The sequence below is a fragment of the Xylaria bambusicola genome (genome assembly GCF_022495145.1).
Source record: "Xylaria bambusicola strain CBS 139988 unplaced genomic scaffold F5B22scaffold_57, whole genome shotgun sequence".
NCBI classification, from domain to species: Eukaryota; Fungi; Ascomycota; class Sordariomycetes; order Xylariales; family Xylariaceae; genus Xylaria; species Xylaria bambusicola.
Genome location: NW_025953610.1, coordinates 168,625 through 187,515, shown reverse-complemented (window position 1 = coordinate 187,515; position 18,891 = coordinate 168,625). Strand labels below are relative to the sequence as shown.

At 50.4% G+C, this 18,891-nt stretch overlaps 2 protein-coding genes across 2 annotated transcripts; one reads left to right on the top strand and one right to left on the bottom strand.

Moving 5' to 3' along the window:
* Window positions 1–288: 288 nt before the first annotated feature.
* Window positions 289–2,352, bottom strand: F5B22DRAFT_449426 (P-loop containing nucleoside triphosphate hydrolase protein). Its single transcript, XM_047971941.1, has 2 exons — window positions 2,211–2,352; window positions 289–2,151 (listed from the first exon to the last, which is right to left on the bottom strand). Exons 1-2 carry the CDS (start codon window positions 2,233–2,235, stop codon window positions 539–541), a joined length of 1,638 nt encoding a protein of 545 aa, XP_047826703.1. The 5' UTR covers window positions 2,236–2,352; the 3' UTR covers window positions 289–538.
* Window positions 2,353–2,913: 561 nt separating this feature from the next.
* F5B22DRAFT_449362 (HAD-like protein) lies at window positions 2,914–4,772 on the top strand. Its single transcript, XM_047971940.1, has 5 exons — window positions 2,914–3,112; window positions 3,214–3,277; window positions 3,395–3,440; window positions 3,614–4,422; window positions 4,472–4,772. The coding sequence occupies exons 1-4, from the start codon at window positions 3,006–3,008 to the stop codon at window positions 4,108–4,110; spliced, it is 714 nt and encodes a 237-aa protein (XP_047826702.1). The 5' UTR covers window positions 2,914–3,005; the 3' UTR covers window positions 4,111–4,422; window positions 4,472–4,772.
* Window positions 4,773–18,891: the final 14,119 nt, after the last annotated feature.

The window sequence follows — 18,891 nt, the reverse complement described above, 5'->3', positions numbered from 1 at the left end:
GCTTAAGTTCAAAGTAATTGTCTCGATCTTTGCTATGTCTCAACGGTAACGGTGAGGCAATTGGTTTCACCGATATCGGCATGGCAGAGCAGTGAAAAGCAATTGTGTGGCCTCTTTATCGTTTGACTTCGCTCAACACTAACAATAGAAGCCATAGTAGTAAGTCTTGAGACTACCTACATAGCCTCGCTACCTAACATATAAGTATATACATAGGCCTTGTATATGTATGTATAGGTGAAAGCTTGTAAGTATATAGATACCAAGCATACTACGCTCGGAAGATAGCATGAGTATGCGCTACAAAACCGAGTGAACATCCTTGGTTTCATGGCAAATTTCGCATAGATGAGCACATAGAGAGAGATGGTTGAGCATGGCCTCCGGAACAGAGGTTGCATTTTTATATTGATCAAACTTTACCATGAGAAGCCAAATGTGCATTTTGGCCCCTTTTTCCACCGAACGCCAGCAAGACAGAAATAGATAGACAGGTATAGAAGTATCATGCTAGACTCGGGTAGAAATCGTTATCCATTTACTGCTCCATGGCCTCCCCAGTCTCCTTAACCTCGTCATCACCCCACAGACCCTCAAGTTTAAACTCCTTTGCCCATTCCGTGACAATTTCCTTCTGATCTATCATGACAGCAGGCGCCACTTGTGCGCTACCCTTGGCTGTACTTGCTTTAATGCTGTCGAGAGAGACGGGCATCTTCGGTGGCTCTGCCCATCCTTGGACACGCCCGTCTCGCCAGTCTGTTATGACTGTCATGGCGGCAGCCGGCAGATTGGGAACTCCGCCACGACCTAGCCTTCCCCTCTTCCGAGCGACTTGTACCAAAAAGTCGGTAGTAGAGTCTCCATCGGTAGACATGAGCGGCGGGAGGTCGTAAACGTCCAAAAGCTTTTGTGATAGCTCCGGCGAAGATGATAGTTTCTTCAGGAGCAGAGAAACAGCGGGTATAGGGTCGTCTATCTGCTTGGGGGGGATTGCGTTTAGGAGGATGAGGTGGGCATGTTCTTCGACCGCGGTCCTCTTGGGATTGTCACTGTCGGCGGTAGAAGGGAAGACAATTCCAGGGGAATCGAGTAAGGTGAGTTTGCTATCGATCTTGACAGCTCGGATACTCGTTGTGACACCAGCCTCGGCACCAGCAGGGCAAGCAGCCTTTCCTCGGCCACCCAGCCCAGAAAGGAGAGCGTTGATGACAGACGACTTTCCGACATTAGGGTATCCTATCACACCAACGGAAATGGCGCGCTTCAGCTGTTTTGAGGCAGCGAATGACTTGAGAGACTTGAACAATGTTGCAGATGTGCTCTGTACGGTGAGGTCGCGATGGTTGAAAGTCTGTGAGTTCGGGGCGGACTTCGAAGCCCGGAGAGGTAGAGTAGGGAAATATCGCCTGAGATAGGCTAGCCAATCCTTCAGCACATTGGGTGGAATGAGATCAATCTTGTTCAGCACGAACATTAGCCTCTTCCCACCATTGGCGGCGGCCATGACCATGCGTTCCACCTCCTTTGACCTGGTGCTCTCGGGGTCGCGTGCATCCAAAACATAGAGCACAACATCTGCCTGTTCCACGACTTGCTTAAAAACCTTATCGTGGGCTTTCCTCGACGACTCATAGACATTGAAGTCGTCCCCATCAGAATCTTCGTCGTCATCGTCATCCATATCATCGCCACTTTGCAGCTCGCGCTCATACTTATCGGCGGCCGCTCTTGCGCTCGCTAATAGGGCAGCCATTGGATTTGAGGAGCCACCGCCGTCTTCGTCTTCGTCTTCGTCTTCGTCTTCATCCATCATATCGCTGTCGTCGAAAGTGGCTTCCATACCATCCTCATCAACGTCGTCCTCGCCTTCTGGGCCGTCGTTGGCTTCTATTGTTCCTCCCGTCTTGGCGGCCTTAGCCATCTCCCGCCGGCGCTGTTGTTCTTCTTGTTTCCTCTGTCGGGCCTCTTCAATCTCGTGCAGAATCTTTTCCTTATACGGGAATAGATTGGGGATGCCGGGATCCTTCTTCAGCTTGGATTTCCATTGTGGGTTCTTCTTTGCTTCTTTCTTTGCTTTGCGCTGCTTTGCAGCTGAGGCCTTCTCGATCTTGTGTCTTAACCGAACAGGCGTGCGCTTCGACTTGGGCTCTAGACAGTAAGATGTTGGTTAGCCTAATAGCGAACAGAAAGGTGAGAATTGAACCGACTTTTAGGCTTATTGATACCGCCCATCTTGTACTGCTGTATGTTCGATTGACAACCCGATACACAGCAACTTTGAGGATATTCAATTGCATGTACCGCCGGACGATACCACTATCTTGAGAGCTATCACACAAAAAAAGTTGGCGCTCTCACCAGTAAAATGCAGTTCTGCCGTCCTTGACCGCCAGCGATAAGCCCCACTAAGTCATCGTAGCAGCCCGCTATCAGCGGAACCCCACCACTGTCTCCGGACCCCTGGAGAGCCTGGAGATAGAGGGATAGAGGGGCTCTGTCTATCCTCTGGCTCACTATACATATCTACCTGAGGCGACGATGGGCTCTCTTAAAAGCGACCTACGTGCTTAAGCTACAGGTACAGTCACAACTTGAACCTCGTCCTGACGGGGTGGGTAAGAAGGAGAAAACGATGGGTAACACGCCGACCTCTTCCACCGGTCGTTTATTCTATCAGTATGTTTGGGCACCAAAGCCAAGCATGACTCGGAGGAAAACCGCAGGCGGAGTTTCTCTATTCGGTAAAGCCTTCCGCTCCACGCATCGTGAGCCGCCCGTCTGCACCGGAGTATTTTTCCCCTGCGATGTAGGTAGATGACACTTGATACACTACATAAACCATTTGATAGACGTATGCTTGTTTCTTGTTGATGAAGAGTAGATAGACCACAGCGGGGAAGGTATTACCAAGCACTGTACCTTGTCGCCTCATCTTCACGAGCTCGTTTAGTAACAACCATCTCTGCCCGGGGAGGTCGGGAAGAATACGAAAGACGACCAGGATGGCGTACTCTGCACCCCCCGAGACCGTCACATTTGATGGTCTCCTTTTTGATATGGATGGAACAATAATTGATTCCACGCCTGCTGTTGTGAAGCATTGGCATACGTGAGCACTCCCTGCCCCTGTCCGCCCCAACCCCCCTCACTATCCCCCATCCCTATGCCCATCCCTTGACCCTGGCAGCGGCGTTGACATGAGATTCGCAGCATCGGTAATGAGATTGGGGTCGACCCCGAAGTCATCTTACAGACCTCGCACGGTCGAAGATCTGTAAGTCATCTGATCCCTACCAGCACCTTTGTATCCTATTCTCCGAGTCAAGTTTCGGTGTTGTGTAATGACCAGGGCGGGAGCAATTACCGGTATACTAATTCACGGATCGCACAGATAGATATTTTGAAGCTGCTTGCTCCTGAGAAGGCCACTGTGGAATGTAAGTCAGACTATATATAGGGAGCTTCGGCGGTAGTCTAAGGGCCGAACGCGGGAATGGCGTTTTATCCTGAGATTGGCCTTCTGCCCTGCTTTCTTCCCTAAACCCCTTTCAAGTCTCCTACCTGATGTCTTGTGGGGCTGAACAAGACGACTGATCCCTCGGATTTGCAGATGTAAGACAGATGGAAGCCCTGATGCCGCAGAAATACGGCAACGAGGCTGTGGAGATACCTGGTGCAAGAGCATTGCTCCAGCAACTGATCGCCGTCAATGCCCCATGGGCTATTGTCACCTCGGGAAGTGAACCACTCGTCCATGGGTGGCTTGAGGTATTGAAGCTCCCGCATCCGGCCCACCTAGTCACAGCTGAGTCTGTAGAGAACGGCAAGCCGGATCCAACCTGCTATAAGCTAGGGTGGTCGCGGCTTGGGCTCGCGGCTGATGCCAACGTCCTCGTACTCGAAGATAGCCCTGCTGGTATCAAAGCGGGCAAAGCGGCTGGTTGCAAGGTGATCGGGCTCGTGACAAGCCACACCATGGAGCAAGTCATCGCTGCCGAACCAGACTGGATCGTTGAAGACTTGCGCTCAGTCAAGATGGTGGCATATGGTGAAGACGGCCGGGTGACGCTAGAGTTCTCTAACGCCTTGATCTCCAAGGTCCAATGAGGACACACCTGATATGACCAGGCTGGGGTGCCAACCATAATGACAATAGAGTCGATAGTTTGTCTATCTTCTCGTGGCGGCTGATACTCGCTATTGAGAGCGCAACCCTAGAACGTGATGCCGGCAGTCCCTCATGGGGGCCAGAAGAAGCGAGAAGTGCCGACTCAGGGGTATTCTTTGACAGCGTGCCTGGCATCTTCGTCTAAGATGCATGCTGTTGCCTCGGCCCCCAGCCTATACATCTGACCGTGCATCAATACGCGATAATAACAGCGCCTATATTCTCGAATGGTGCCAGGACGGAAGTACGGCATAGAATTGTCAGAGTTACATAGAGAGATCCATTTCATAAACCACATACATCTAGAGTAGATTGACCAAAGATAGATACATGCCCACCGCACGCTGTTGTGGATAATGCTTCTCGATCGGGGCCGCCAGAATCGGATTGATTGTTATCCCAAGAGATTAATCTCGTCTAGTAATAGTGAGGCGGGCAAACGGGAATTGACATAGGCCAGTTGCCTATCGGAATCTAGCCAGACCATACCTGTGGGGAATTCCGCGATCTAGACCCGACTCGCGATGCCAAGCTGGCGGGAATGGTGGTTTAGCAGAAGTCGAAATCGCGGAACGGGGTCTCAAAATTGTCACGAGCCATGGGGATAGAGCCGAATTATTTCCGAGAAGGTCTTCAACGATGGAACATAACAAGAGGCGCCGAGGAGACCAAGACGTAATCCATTTAACCTTCATTCAAGCCGGCTTACATCTACCCGCCCGGGCGCTCCCGGAACCCCGGTGCTGAAGACCCGGCGCGATGTCGCAAAACTGCAGGGCTTGAGCGGTGCAGCGTGCCTAAAATGATGATCACCAGAACTATCGGTCTCGCGCAGACTCCGTGTACGTACGTATGGACGCGTGTGCAGGTCTCAGTCCTCTTGTTTGAGAGCGAAGAACGTCCATCTCGCCCTGTCAGAATCAACTCAATTGCTAGATATGTTGACCAGCTGGTTTGGTCGGTTGGTTACCTCCTCGATGTGCCTCTACATCAGCAGGTATTAATGAGGCAACCCGCGTGTCACAAGACCGCCTGTCACATCATTACCGTCGACGCCGGTAACCCCGACCAGGAGGCGATCCAATAGCCTGGAGCGACTGAACCCTAACATACCTACGTATCATTGAGTGAGTGACTGGCTGACTTGTTAGTTGATTGATTGGCTTCAGGCACGACCGATGACGAAGAAAGAAGTTCGGAAGACACCTATTGTAAACACACAGTCGTCACAGACGTGTGAGCGTTACCTACCTAGGTATTCAGCCAACCCAGTCCAGAGTTCCCAGTACAGCCCAGTACCACTGAATTGCCATGATCGTCACGACTAAAAACAAGCACTCTTGGCTCGCTACCTACTTTGGTAGGTCGATCACCGTACCGTGTATGTAATGCAGCGAGTGTTGATGGGAAGTGTGTAAGTAGTGTAGCGCCGGGCGGTTTTGGCCCCTCTCCCCCATCTTTTCTCGCCCACTTACTTTTCATCTGCCGAACCCCAAATCGACCGGCTCTTTCAGGTCACGATCACCAGAAGATCAATCCTGTGTCGTGCCGCTGGACCCCGCGACAACTACTGTAGAGAAGAAAAATAAAGATAAAAAAAGGATGGCGAGGCAGGGAGGGAAAGAGGGGAGGGGAGAAGAAGAAAACCAGCAACAACAGAGCCTGATGGCGATACGATACGATGTAAACTCTGCTGTGAAGTCAGATCTTCCTACAATATTCGCTATAAGCAGCCGGCAGTTAAGATCGATTACTTTATCATCTAACCCTAAGTAAGTAAATGCGCCTCTTTTGCGCCTAATCGTACCATATCCTTTTCACTTAGACGGTACTTAAGCTACACACTTACAGTAGAAGCTGGGTTTGGTTCTGGTGCAACATAGTTAGTTCTCGTCACAATCACGTCACCTCAAACCACCAGCATCACCAGACGATCGTGTCGTCGTCGTCCCATGGTACTGTGCCGCGCCGTACCAAACTAACCCTCAAGGTAAGTTAAAGCCTCCCGGTATCGGGGGTTCTTTTGTGTTGATGCCTTTTCTTACTTACGCCAGCAAGGTATCAAAGTATAATTCTAAGACAAAGAAAGAAGTAACCACGGCTGGGCCTGCCCACCACAACTGTAGCCTGTTACCGACCGTCTGTTTTTGGTTTGTTTTTTTTGGTAGCCGTCGGTTTGTCAGATTGACAAAAGTCCGTCATCCCTACAATAAGGTTTGTAATGAGTGAGACTTGCCGACCTCATGTGTACCATAACCCACCTACATGATAGTATAGTGAACTTACTATGTACTAGGTATATCTTGGGTTTCCTGTTTCGTGTCGTATTGTCACCAGGGAAAATCTCATCCATACTGGTTGGTACCTGGCATTAGTGTCCCCATCGGGTACGGCTACCCACCGCAATACATAGCTCTCTTTCGCCCTGGCAATAGTTGATAATATGCTTGATTATAAGGTTGAGTTACCATCTCACTTATTGGCCGGAAGAGTAAGTTACAAGGCACGCATAAGTAGGTAGTAACCGGTAATTCAGGTAGCAGATTGTGCCCCCCAGTGCACTACTCGCTAGTGTGATGTAGTAGAGCGGCACGGGTCGTGCGGGCTTATGCGATGATAACTTAGTCCCTGTCTTAAGATCACCTCTCGCTACCCGCGAATGCCATCTGTTACGCCGTGTTTGATCTACGTCCAGGTAATTTCAAGGTGTTAGATCCTTTGGGTTTTTGGTTATAGTGGAACCGGTTGCAGCTAGATCTCATTTTCGAGAAGTGAATTTTTGACCCCCAAGGATTTATATAGATAGCACCTAGGCACTGCACTGCTGCTGGTGGTGTAGAGGCTCGAAATTGACCGGGAGAGGGACAAGATCTGTTAGCAACCGTATCGTAATACCTAGTTACCCAAGCCTATTTCCCGCATTACACGCACATTACCTACCTAACCTACTGTTTACTTATCTTGTGGCGTGCTGTGGGACCTTATGAAGCTAAAGCATGTATGGTCCTTTTCACTCATCTCCTTGTCAGGTAAATGTAAATCACCACCACCGCACAATACATTCCAGCTACAGGAGTGGCGCCTGTCCCTCGCTGACCTAGGTGAGGCGGGGAACGAAGAGAGAAAAAGAAAAAGGGAAAGAGATTGATAGGTAATGCCTGGACAACTAACTAACCAACTACCTGCTTAAAAGAGGGGAATTAAGTAACCTTGCCGGAGACAGAAGAGCAGCACAAATCTCTTGAAATCGGCCCGGCCCCAAGTACATTCACTACTGTACACTTAAAGTCAAGTCCGCTGTCGATCTCCCCGCGCGTAGGTGGGTAGTGTAAGTATCCGCTTGGAGCTTACAATGATTTTCGGCTTTCAGAGACACTTACGCGATCTTCGTTGCTCGCCGAATTCAATTCCTTAGCAACTTACCTGCTATCTTGAGTAGCCTAAGCGAGTACATGGTAACGTGTTGTGTCTACTGTTGACATGGCGTGGAGAGGGGGAGGAGAGGCGCGAACCCGCGTTCGAGGACCTGAATGGCCGACGTTCCCTCTTTCATTTCTTTTCTTTTTCTTTCGTCTTCTCATGCACGGAAGATCCAAAGTAGTGTAGATCAAGAAGGGCACCCACATACCGATACCCACGAGCATTCTTTTTTTGCATGCATCTACCTGGCAACACCATAATCATTCATTCAAGCACTGTACCCCGACGCAACGAGTTTCTTGCTACCTAGTCTTTCGCGCTGTGACCGATTCCATCGCGCGTGCAGAAGCGTCTTCTAGGCTTTGGCGTTAGGGGGGAAAAGAGATAAGTGCCTAAAGCGTCTTGCGTGAGAAAAAAGAAAAAATAGAGACCAAAGGCTAACTTAGTACATCTGTAAGCAAAAAAATTGATCGGCGCGCAAGGAGTTCGAGGTTTTCGAAATCGCACACCCCCAGCGTTCCCGACAATATGGATAGGACGTTGTCGGATAGCGACGGAGGCGCAAAAATGTCAGACAGAAAGTGACTCGTCACATCGTCCCACACATATGCTCTTCTCTTTCGCTTTATCCAAGTCTATCGGGTGGATGTGGCAGAGAGAGAGAGAGAGGAAGTGAGCAGGTAGGTAGGTACCGAGGGAAAGAAACAGGCGTCATGCGCCGCCGCCCCTTTGCATCCCGAAACCGCCGTCCCGGTTCAGGGAGACGGACGAGGTGGATGATGAAATATGTCTCTTGCTTGTTGTACAGTACACTAATGATCGCGATCGCGCAGTGCGCTGCTCGTATTCCATTCATCTAGTGCTACCTACCTATCTACCTGCCTATCTGCTATTACGACTTACTGCTGCACACTCCTTCCGGGGCCGCGCTGGGTATGTAGGTTACCTACATGGTACAGGCAGAGAAACGGTACTGCCTGCGTTACCCAGGTAGCTTCTAGAAGAAGAAATGTGGCGCAAACAGCGCTCGTCGAACACGAGTTGGCGAGATTAAAAGCTCGGCTCCTTCGTGTTGCATACAAGGGTTAGGGGGGTTTCGATGTCGAATGCAAGTGTGAGATTATCTCGCTGTCCGTAGCCGTGAAAACGAGATCAAGTCGCACGGCATTCCAAGTCGGGTTTCGGACATGATCCGAGAAGAAGACCACGATGGCCGGCTTCATGTAGAAGGGTAAGGTCCTTGAATGGAGAAAATTCGAATGAGAGAGACCAATAGAATAGGTTAGTGATAATGACCCGGTTTGAGCGAAGCAGACGGACATTGCATAGTGAAATGCGTCATAATTCCGTAACTTATGTCTCAAGGATGAAGAAGTTTAGGTACAGACAAGTTAGATCGATGCTGCTGGTCCCGTCAACGCGGGGAGATCGACGGTCACTAGATAAATGTCCCACCTTCAAATTGCGCAACGCCGCGACGAGGCGCGACGGTGGACGAAAGGTGAATCCATTGTGGTTCCCAGATCCATGGCTTCGGCATTAACCTTGAGAGACCGTTAGACAAACGTACTTTAATGGCGTCTACTTTTGCTCGGGTCTGTGTTACATTGGGGTGTCTCATTAGGTCGCATAAACGAAAGCCAGAGAGATGGTGAGATAGGGGGCCCCAGAAGACAAAAATTGTCTGAGTTCACATGAACTACCGGTATGGCAATCTCGCGAGATCCTCGCTGCTCTCGTCTATCGGAGCCTCTTTCTGCAAGGTCCCGGATGTGCTCTCTTCCCTGATTCTACAGTGTGCGGAGCGGAAAACGCATAATCCTGTTATCGAAGACTCAAAAGCCCTAACCTACCTTGTGCCTGGCTTACAGTACCTGCGCGCAGCCATTGCGAGCGGATGGTTGCAGCGCTGCTCGGGATTATTCCAGAGCATCCATCCTAGCCCCTGCGTCTAAGACATGCAGGCCGATAGCAATCGAGAGATAAACAGGGCGGTCTGTGTGCATGTGCGCGTGACTGAACTGTGAGAGATGGGTAAGAGAGAGAGGGGCAGCGAAGAGAGGAAGAAAAAAAAAAAAAAAAAAAAAAAAAAGGTAGCCAGCCCCATCGGGGATTTACTTGATGCTGATCTTTGGTGTGGTCGCCGACCTGAGTTTACCGTAGCCAGCTGAAAGCGGGCGGACGAACGAACGAACGAACGAACAAGCGGCACGCGTGTGTGCGTGGGCGGGCGGCGAAAGAACGTCGACACCTTTTTTTCTTGTCTCCCCTGCACTGCAAGCCCAATTCCTCATGACCTACCTAGCTCGAGGCCGGGAGATACAAGCTATCTACCTGCCCCTTTCGACGAAAGTTGTTGTGTGCAGGAAAGCAAGCACGGAGAAGAAGAAAACCCCGAAAGGATGGTGAAGAAGATGTCAAATTAGCAGCAGCAGCCTCAGAGACGGGGGTCCCATCAGAATGAATGAATGCGATGCGGTGCGATGCGATGCGATGCGAGAGAGCTAAGCCTCTGCTATTCATAACCCGTACGTACATAAGCGACGGTTATTGGCATGGGGATAAGGACGGACCTGCAGCCTCGGGAAACCCTACCTACATTCCCTCGCCTTTCGTCTAGACCGCGTATGTATGTCATTTGTGTGTATGCGAGTGTGTATGTAGGCATGTGTATGTAATACACCGCCTACGTGTGATATATGTGAGTGAACTGTTTTGCGTCTTGGTGGTGAGATCTAGATGCCTCTTGACTGCGGAGAGCCAAGAGGGGGTTGCAGCGCGACATCCAGTCGGCTCAGAACGGCATGGTCTGAGGCCATCTCGCCTCAAACGAGAGAATGCCAAGGTTGGTCGGCGCTCAAAGAGGTAACCTCTTTAGAGGCTGTGCTCGCTCGCTTATTCGCCCACTTGCTGTCAAGTCGGCACCTACATATGTCTACCGGTATACAAGAGGTAACCATGTTCGGCAGGCAGCGTTGCAATGGGCTTCGCCTGGATGACGATGGCGAGTTTGACTTGCACGTACACAAAAAAAAAGAGCTACCTACTGCTTCAAAGAACCAGTCCGGTGCTGCGATAGAACTGAGCCCTGCTAGGATGATATGATGATATGATAATTTAGCGTATGTATGTCCACCTCATGATCTCAATGACAAGACGCACGAGTCTACTGGTGACGCAAGCTCAGTGCGTATACTATACTATGTATGTACGTGTATAATTTTGGGTCATCGTAAGCCATTTATTTGGCCGCGGATTCAGATACGATGACTGGAGCAATCCATCTATTTTGCGGAATAGATGAATGCAAGAGTATGGAGACGAAGACTGCGAATCTCTCTGAACGAAGCAAGTCGTGGCGGAATCGAAGGTGAACCGATAATTAACTCTATTTTTAATTGCCTACATAGGGAGGGACACGCGTGCCGTGCGTGGGAATGCACATGCTGCTGTGCGAATAAACGGGTTAATTTTCCTATTTCTTACAGTACCGGGTGCTGTGCAGACGCAGCCAGGTGCATTGCATCGCAGAGTTGTCTTGGACGCTCAGACGACAACGGTGTTGTAGCTATCTGGCCAAGAGAAGTCTAGATGGACGGCGGAGTCTGTCTGGCGTGCCACTCGTCCACGCCCTACTGCAGGAACCGTCCAAGGCGAGACATGGAGAGGGGACAGACTGACGAAAAAAAAATTGCGTACTGTTGGATTCTTGTTGGGAAACAAACGGTCCCAATACAACGGTCGGTTAGCTCACCGACATGATAGGCTATTTGGATGCGGCTTGAGCGTTATCCGTCCGACTGTTTCACCACATTCTGGGCGACGTTGATGAGAGAGAGTCATGGTGTAGTGCAGCACCGCACAGTATAGCATCGGCTGCACTCTACCTACTCTTACGAAGTAGTATAGGCACAGTAGTATAGGTCTAGTATTAGCAGCCGGGCAAAGGGGACATGAACCTCCGTTTCTATCGTCCAGCTCCAGCTCCTACTTGCCGGCGCTGTCTTAGATATCATAGATCTCTGACTAATGAAGCCATAGAGGACAGTCTACTGCAGGAACTCATCTTACTTTTTATCTAGCACAGAAAATCGAATGACTTTCCGCGTACCACATGCTGGCTAGCATATCTTAAGTGGCTAGAGCTGAATTAAACTTTGACACTGGTTTTTGATAGCTGCTGCTGTGCCAGGTTAATGGGAGGCTCTGGAATGTGGTGACCCCCATCTTAAGCGTTACACTACTCTAGTGATTTTTTTGATTTTTTTTATTCTTGCCTGGGCAGTGTCGCGCGGTAGATAACAGTGTTCGATGCGGGCGATAAGATTGGGCATCGAATGAATGATACTACGAGATAGATTGCTTAGCCGATAGCTAGCTAAGCCCGGCGATTCTCTCTTTTAACGGCTTTCCCCGTCGGTCTGCAACTGTATAAGGCAGTGCGATGCGGTGTGGATAGAAGATGAGCTTCAGGGTCACATAAATTCCACGTACCTAGGCGCTTCGACGGGTGGATTTACGGCACTAGATGATGATCATAAACCACCTACGCAGGTGCAAAAGATGCTATAAGCGCGCTTGATATGGAAGATACACGTAGGTAGTGTACCAAAGATGAAGTTAGAATGGAGCCCAGGATAGGTAAGTAATAAGTGTTATTTCGGGAAGATATTGGCACCAAAGATGAGCCAATCCCAGCCCGTGACCGCCTTGTAGAGAATGCTAAGTGAATGCGTAAGCCGGCAGACTACCGTAGGGAGTACGCAGATTGGTGCCATACGATAATAAGTAGAGGGCAAAGGGGGAAAAAAATTATCAGGGAAAAATAAGAAAACTACGGTAAAGGGGGACAAAGCGGCTCCAGTAAGTCGGTAAGCCAATGAGATGTAACTAACTGTATAAGCGATTGCGGAATGCGCCCTATCGAGGTACCGATCAAGTACCAATTCCCTCTTGCGGCGTTAGCCATCTCTGCAGTGAAGGCAGGGGAGGCAGGGAACATGCTTGCTGAGAGATCTCATCCCACGTGGCCGCTCGGGCCAGCAAGAGGTCTCTCTCCGTCCGAGTCCTTTGGCCGGATGGGGGAAAGTGTGTATTCTGTGGACTGAGGATCTGTGAGGAATCTAACCCGGGCTAGCATTGACAGCTCTCCATCGGTAGGGCCCCATGGCCGTGAGCTGCTGACGTTACTAATCTACACAGTTAGCATCACAATCCGAGCTGGGTCTTGCACCAATTCAGCGTCGTTGGTCTTTCGTTAGCACTCGGCAACTCCAGGATTGGCGCTGAAGATGGGCTGCCGCAACGGCTCCCCAGCCCTCAAAGAGGAAGCATCCCCGCGCGCTGGGTGCTCGAAATAGCTGAATCCTCGCTAACACAGGCAGAATACTGTGGGTTGATGCAAGCAAGCTGAAAAGAAAAAAAAAACGTTGTCGTTGAGCGCATCTCTAGCAGCTAACAGCGGCCGGCGACGACGCGGACGCTTGTCTGTTAGCAGTGCAACACAGAGCATGGTGGTTTCGGTCGGCTCACATCCCCGACTCATGCTTGGTTGTGATGGTGTGGAGCTGGGCCACGAGCTTTCAGTCTGCTTACCTAGTACCGTCGCTTAAGCCTGGGGGCCAATTGCACTTGGCGCCAATGCGAGCTTTGATCAGCACCTACCTACTTGTGTGCCTGTAGATTAGGTATTTACAAGCCTAGCGGTCGAAAGGGAGGGAGGGGGTCCATGATCTAGGCCGGTTGAATTCTGAGGCACGGCACATCTGGCTTGTCGAGGTGAGAATCATGGTAGCGGCGGGCCCGGAGATCTTGGATCATCTCTCCGGTCAGTGGTCTCGGGAGCCACACCATACCTATCGTCGGGTTCTCTGCTAGCACGCTAGCCACCCTCTAGCTACAGCACATGTACTATGTATCCCTCAGCCATGAAGCCATGAAGCCATGAAGCCATGGAGCCATGGCCTGACTTTGGGAATCATTCGTGTACCACATAATTATTGTAGGTAGCTGTGCTATCGTCGTCCATCGCCGACAACCCCCGAGCATCATGGCAAAACAGCGGCGTGTCGTTGGATAGGGACGTTGCCTCAAGCCTACCTCGGCTTAAACGATGACCCGGCGCAAAATCTAGAATCGGGGGGGATGGTGATTGTCTGGACGGGGTTCGCAGGACCACCGTGATGGTGGTCGAGGTGGTTTGCTTACTGCATTGGGATGGACTGTCATGGCGGCCGTGATTGGCCGAACTGGTGGGGGATGTGCCGCTGAAGTGATGATGATAAATCTGCTGGTGCCGGGCCAAATTATCCTGGGGAAAGTCCCTGGTCAGTCAGTCCCTGGAAGCCAACGTGGTTGACGTGGTTTGACGTGGTTGACAGGTCGGAGAAAATACAGCGTCGTATTGGGCGCTCCGTGGTCTACCTGCGCAGCGTGAGATGGCCTGCTACCTCCCATCAGCCCTTCGCCCACTTGGGTTGTTGGTTGGCTGGAATCCCAGAGCATCTCTACACCGGTCTTGGTCTTTGGTAGAGAGTCTTCTTTGTCATTGCACGCAAATCGCAGAAAGTTACCTCCCATTACCCATTACTCATACAACTGCTGCTGCGGAGCAAAGTACACCTACTGCTCTACCTAGTCTACAGTGATAACAGCATTACATGTAACGAGATGGTTGTGCTCCTCCTCTTCACTGCTGTACTTGTGTTTAGCCCCGAGATGGGGGATGGACAAACAGAATCTTAGCCTTCTCGAAACCCCCATACCATAAATGCACAGTCATCTCACCTCTACCTCTTACTAACTGATTAATATATCTGTTATACTGCGTACTATGTATATGTATGCACGTACGAAAATATGTACACGTAGAGAAGACCCCTTACCTTCCCCACGCCGGCGCCGACTTTTGTGCTGTATACCTACTGGTACAAGCTTTGCGCAACCCACGTCTGGGAGGAGTCTAGACGTCGGCGACAATGCTTTTCGAAACAGCGGAAGCGGCGGCCATGAAGCAACTCCAAGGTTAGCATCTTCCGAAGATCGAGGCAAATAAGCTGATTGGATAAGATCCGAGATCCGAGTCATGAGTAGCTCGATGAGTACCGGTCGCCTCTTGCGTCTGTGTACTTGCATATCATGTACTGACATCGGGCAGACTGGCTTCCCAGCACCCTCTGCAATATACCGAGTACTATACATCACGGCGACCAACTAAGCCTGCCATGCTCGCTTGTTAGTACTGATAGTAGTAACGCGAACCGGGGATGCGAGTCAGGTTTATCTACACAGTAGGATCGAAGGTTCCGACAGTTATCTAGACAATCTGGAGACGCTGTCATGTCATAGCGCGCGCCGGTCATCGCAAATGAACCAAAACCTACCTACCTACCTAACCTAACCTACCTACTGTATGTACTTACTTAGTAGTATGTCGCTTGGCTGGGACGCTGCTACTGTTTAGTCTACACTAGGCTGGGCTGGTTATACGTAATCCGGGCATAATCCCAGCATCAGAGCAGAGAAATCAGGGGTCCCAAATCCACGGCACCAGCCTAAGGATTTATCCGATTCCGACAGCCTGGGGAGACCTGGGGGAGAATGTCGATCTCTTCCTTTCGCGTACCTAACCACCTACCTACACGTACTATACATAGGTAGGAATTGTTGACAGAACGCTATGAGTAAGTACTCACAGCAGGTAAAATCATCAGGTACTTACCTACCTACCTCTCCTCTCATCGGCAATGGTACCAACGCTTCTCGTATGCGTTAGCAGCAGCAGCAGCAGCGCACAGATTGCATTGCGCTGTCTAACATCCACCCATTGGTTCATGCTGCGCCTTAGTCATCTTAGCCAGCCGTCTTAGTGCAAAGGGGTCCGTCCTACTACTTACTTAAGTACTTATGCAGTGGAGTTGTTCAACGCCCAGCCCGACTACAAAAACCCTCACGTACGCTACTAAGTATGTAGGTACGGTATGGCTCTGTGTACATGTACTAGGTATACCTGGTATGTTACTAGGTAAGCGTTACTGGGTAGCGTGGATTTGTGGCCCTGGTTTAAAAGATGGCGTTCCAGCCTGCTGGGCTCGACTTGTGTCAGGTACTTGTTCCAGAACTGGGTAACGTGAGGTACTTCCGTGGTGGAGGACTGAGCTCTGCTACGAATAGATAACCAAGGCTTCGTGTTAGCTTCGCTTTTGTCTGTCTCGTCTGTTGTCCTGTAGGGAGTTTTACGTGATAAGCGAGAAGGGGGATTAATGCACCCTTGTTATTACTTGTCTCTGGCGAATCCCAATTACCTGGCCCTGCCTATCACCTATATCGCACATCTTAAGTAGATCTTCCCTAATAATAACATCCCCGGGTATATTAGCCTCTATAATGATCTTCTTAACGCATCTCATCAGAGACCTATTAGAGGAGCATTCCTCTCTCACCATTCGTCGGCCCCAGCTAACGGAGGCGAGCATACTACTAGGTACTGTACACACGGTGAGGAGCAACAAGCAGTTACCGACGTGGACATTAAGGTCTCGGATGACAAGAGTCGAGCTTTTCCCGGGTTGTCGAAAAAGAAAAGCCCCCAATGTGACTTACATGTAGACACGGAGGGTCGGTCGACCATTTTGCGAGAGACGAGCTGCATGCCCCCCGCAGAAGATGGCTGTGCTCCAATACAACTCGAATACAGTGATTATATTTGAACTATTTTGACGACGATATTGATTTCGCGATGATAATAATAGCAGTAGCAGTGGAATTGAGAGACGACGTGCTTTCGGTACTGGATTCTATCTCCCCACGTAGAACCGAATCACGATGGGAACACAGCCGTCTAAGTAAGTAGAAGCATGCTGGAACAAATGCAGAGGCTTAATTCGCGCGTTATCTGTGCAACGCGCCGTCCAGTTCCCGCTCGGCACCGAGCTCTCGGGCCCTAGTCCAGATAGCGCCAAGTCAAGTCTCATTGGCGTCTGTGACTAAAGCTGGAGCTAAGCTCCGGTGTTTTGGCTCTGTGCTTCGGGTGTTATTAAGCAGAAATCCTCAGTATCGAAGATGTGGTGAACACAATTCGTGCTACGTGAAACTGCCGTTGAACGGTTGTCGTCGGGCCCTATGCGCAGAGTTGGGTACTCCAAACCCAACGGACCACAGTGCCGAGATACGCACATCCTAGGAAAACTGGTAATTCCTGACACTGGCTGCGGTGGAGAACATGATGTGCTCGACATGCCAAGGACGCAAGCAATGTAACTTTGCGCCGGAGAAAAAAAAGACGAAATCTCCTTCCACTCGAGCCGGCCGTCGAGATTGACGAACCCGGTGAGAGAGATAGAGGGAGGGAGTCAAAGCGGTGTTTCTTCAGCGAGGTGCGTGCCTATTTTGGTGCGGCTTGCGGCTGTGCATGCGCTTCTTGCTGAACGCAGACGCCGGTCAGCACCGTATCCTGAGGTGGATGATGGTGAGGATGAAAACCAGAAAAAAACCAAAATAGCAACCGCATCAACATTGGAGAACGGCATAGAGAATATAGCTGGCCCAGACTACTTGAGCATGCCGTCTGACGCCGGGTGCTGCCCCCGTTGTTGCAATACTGTGCAATAGAATAGACATCATGAGTAGCTAGCTGCTTCTATTGGGGCTTCCAACCCGCACAACTCATATCTTTCTTACTCTGTACCAGCGGTGTCGGGACGAATTATACCGACCAGGAGGCCCGAGCTTTTTCTTGGTCCCCGACGATGAAGTGAAAAAGTTGTAGGTATCAGAACCTCTCCATCTCAACCGGGACAGGCGTGCCATTCACACCATCATGTTCACGCATGCACTGCGCCTAAATCATGGAAGAGACAAGGCTGGTACCGCAGCAATGGTCGAGTTCATATTTCGATATCGTCAGATTATTTGCTTAGGTCAGGTCTTTTCATCGTAGATGGAGTGATAGTACAAAGTACACCTCCTTACTCACGCTATCCAGTGACGCGATAACCGCCTTAGAAACACATTTGCACAGCCTATCGCTACAATATGCGAACCCCATTTTGTACAACAATGGTCAGTCATCATCGACGCGCGCTATTCTAAGAAACCGCTAGGGTGTAGTTTTTGCTGCCGGTGCTGTTGCTGGTGATGCGGAGAAATTGCCACTGTTGGTAGCCGAGAGATCTCAGACATGGAGATACAGGACGCATGAGTCGATGTCTCTGAGAGGTTATTGCTGTATGCTGTGTCGAATGAATTACGCCGAAAGGAGTAGGTATTGAAGATGGGTTGCGAGACTTGAGCGAGTACTAGGTAGCGGCTACGTACAGGCTGTCGAAGATGCCTGTATGCATGGATGAGACCGGCATCGATGTCGTAGACAGGCAGGCTCTATGATAAGATCTTCTTCCTATGCGCTTCTCTGAACTCAGGGTTGAGCCGAGTGAGCAAGGTACATGCATCTACATGTAAACTCTTGAGCTAAGTCTTGACACATTGGGATAGGTGAACAGCAACTGGACGGCTTCGGTTCGATGATTGAACATATCGCTACCCCTCCTGGTAATGCCCTAACCTCGCCCTAACACGTACGAGGATGATGATGATGGAATGATGAGCCACTAAAGTCCCGATGCCCTACGGTAGACCTGACTCTGACCTGACGATGAGTGTGGAACGATACTGACACTGTACCTACTGTGCGCCTACCTCTTCTTGTACATGTGGGCAAGGGTTGACGGCCACACTAATACCGAGTTAGAAGACGAAGAAGATTGAAGCTGTAACCCCCCTGCACTGTCTGTCTGTCTGTCTGTCTCTCTCTCGTTTCTCCCATCCAAAGCCCTGTGCAGAGCCATGAGTACCTACTACTATGTATGTATGTAGGTAGGCAGAGGCACGAAGTAGGCATGTCTTGAGAGTCTCGAGAGTGTACTTAGATGAACAGAAAGTACTGTACGTGGTTGTAGGGACCAATCTGGGCCTCCCTCGTCCCTCCCTCACTGTCTCTTCCACTTGATCCCCGACCGCGCGCTATCCTTAGCAGATACTGTCTCTCGGTGCGGTGGTGTACAATATGTACCGGTCTCTTGTGGTGAGGCAAGTACTTGGCGATTCGGCGTCTTCATGTCGAGGCGAGTCTCTGTGTCCCCGTGTGGTAAGGGCAGGCGCTCGTCGTCGTCTCCAACGCCTTGCACTGTCCCTTCTCGACCCTCGCCATATATCGTGACGTCTTGTATCGTGTCGCACGGGAACACTGCTGTAGCTCCTCTACACGGAACTGGTTTATGTAAGTAATTACAGTAGACACCTAG

What these genes read in the sequence shown, in the direction of transcription:
- F5B22DRAFT_449426 (XM_047971941.1), bottom strand. Translation starts at nt 2,235, where the DNA reads ATGGGCGGTATCAATAAGCCTAAAA. An exon ending in CGGTATCAATAAGCCTAAAA is followed by an intron (nt 2,152 to 2,210) that starts GTCGGTTCAATT and finishes CTTACTGTCTAG; the next exon opens with AGCCCAAGTCGAAGCGCACG.
- F5B22DRAFT_449362 (XM_047971940.1), top strand. Translation starts at nt 3,006, where the DNA reads ATGGCGTACTCTGCACCCCCCGAGACCGTCACATTTGATGGTCTCCTT. An exon ending in GTTGTGAAGCATTGGCATAC is followed by an intron (nt 3,113 to 3,213) that starts GTGAGCACTCCC and finishes TGAGATTCGCAG; the next exon opens with CATCGGTAATGAGATTGGGG. An exon ending in CCTCGCACGGTCGAAGATCT is followed by an intron (nt 3,278 to 3,394) that starts GTAAGTCATCTG and finishes CGGATCGCACAG; the next exon opens with ATAGATATTTTGAAGCTGCT.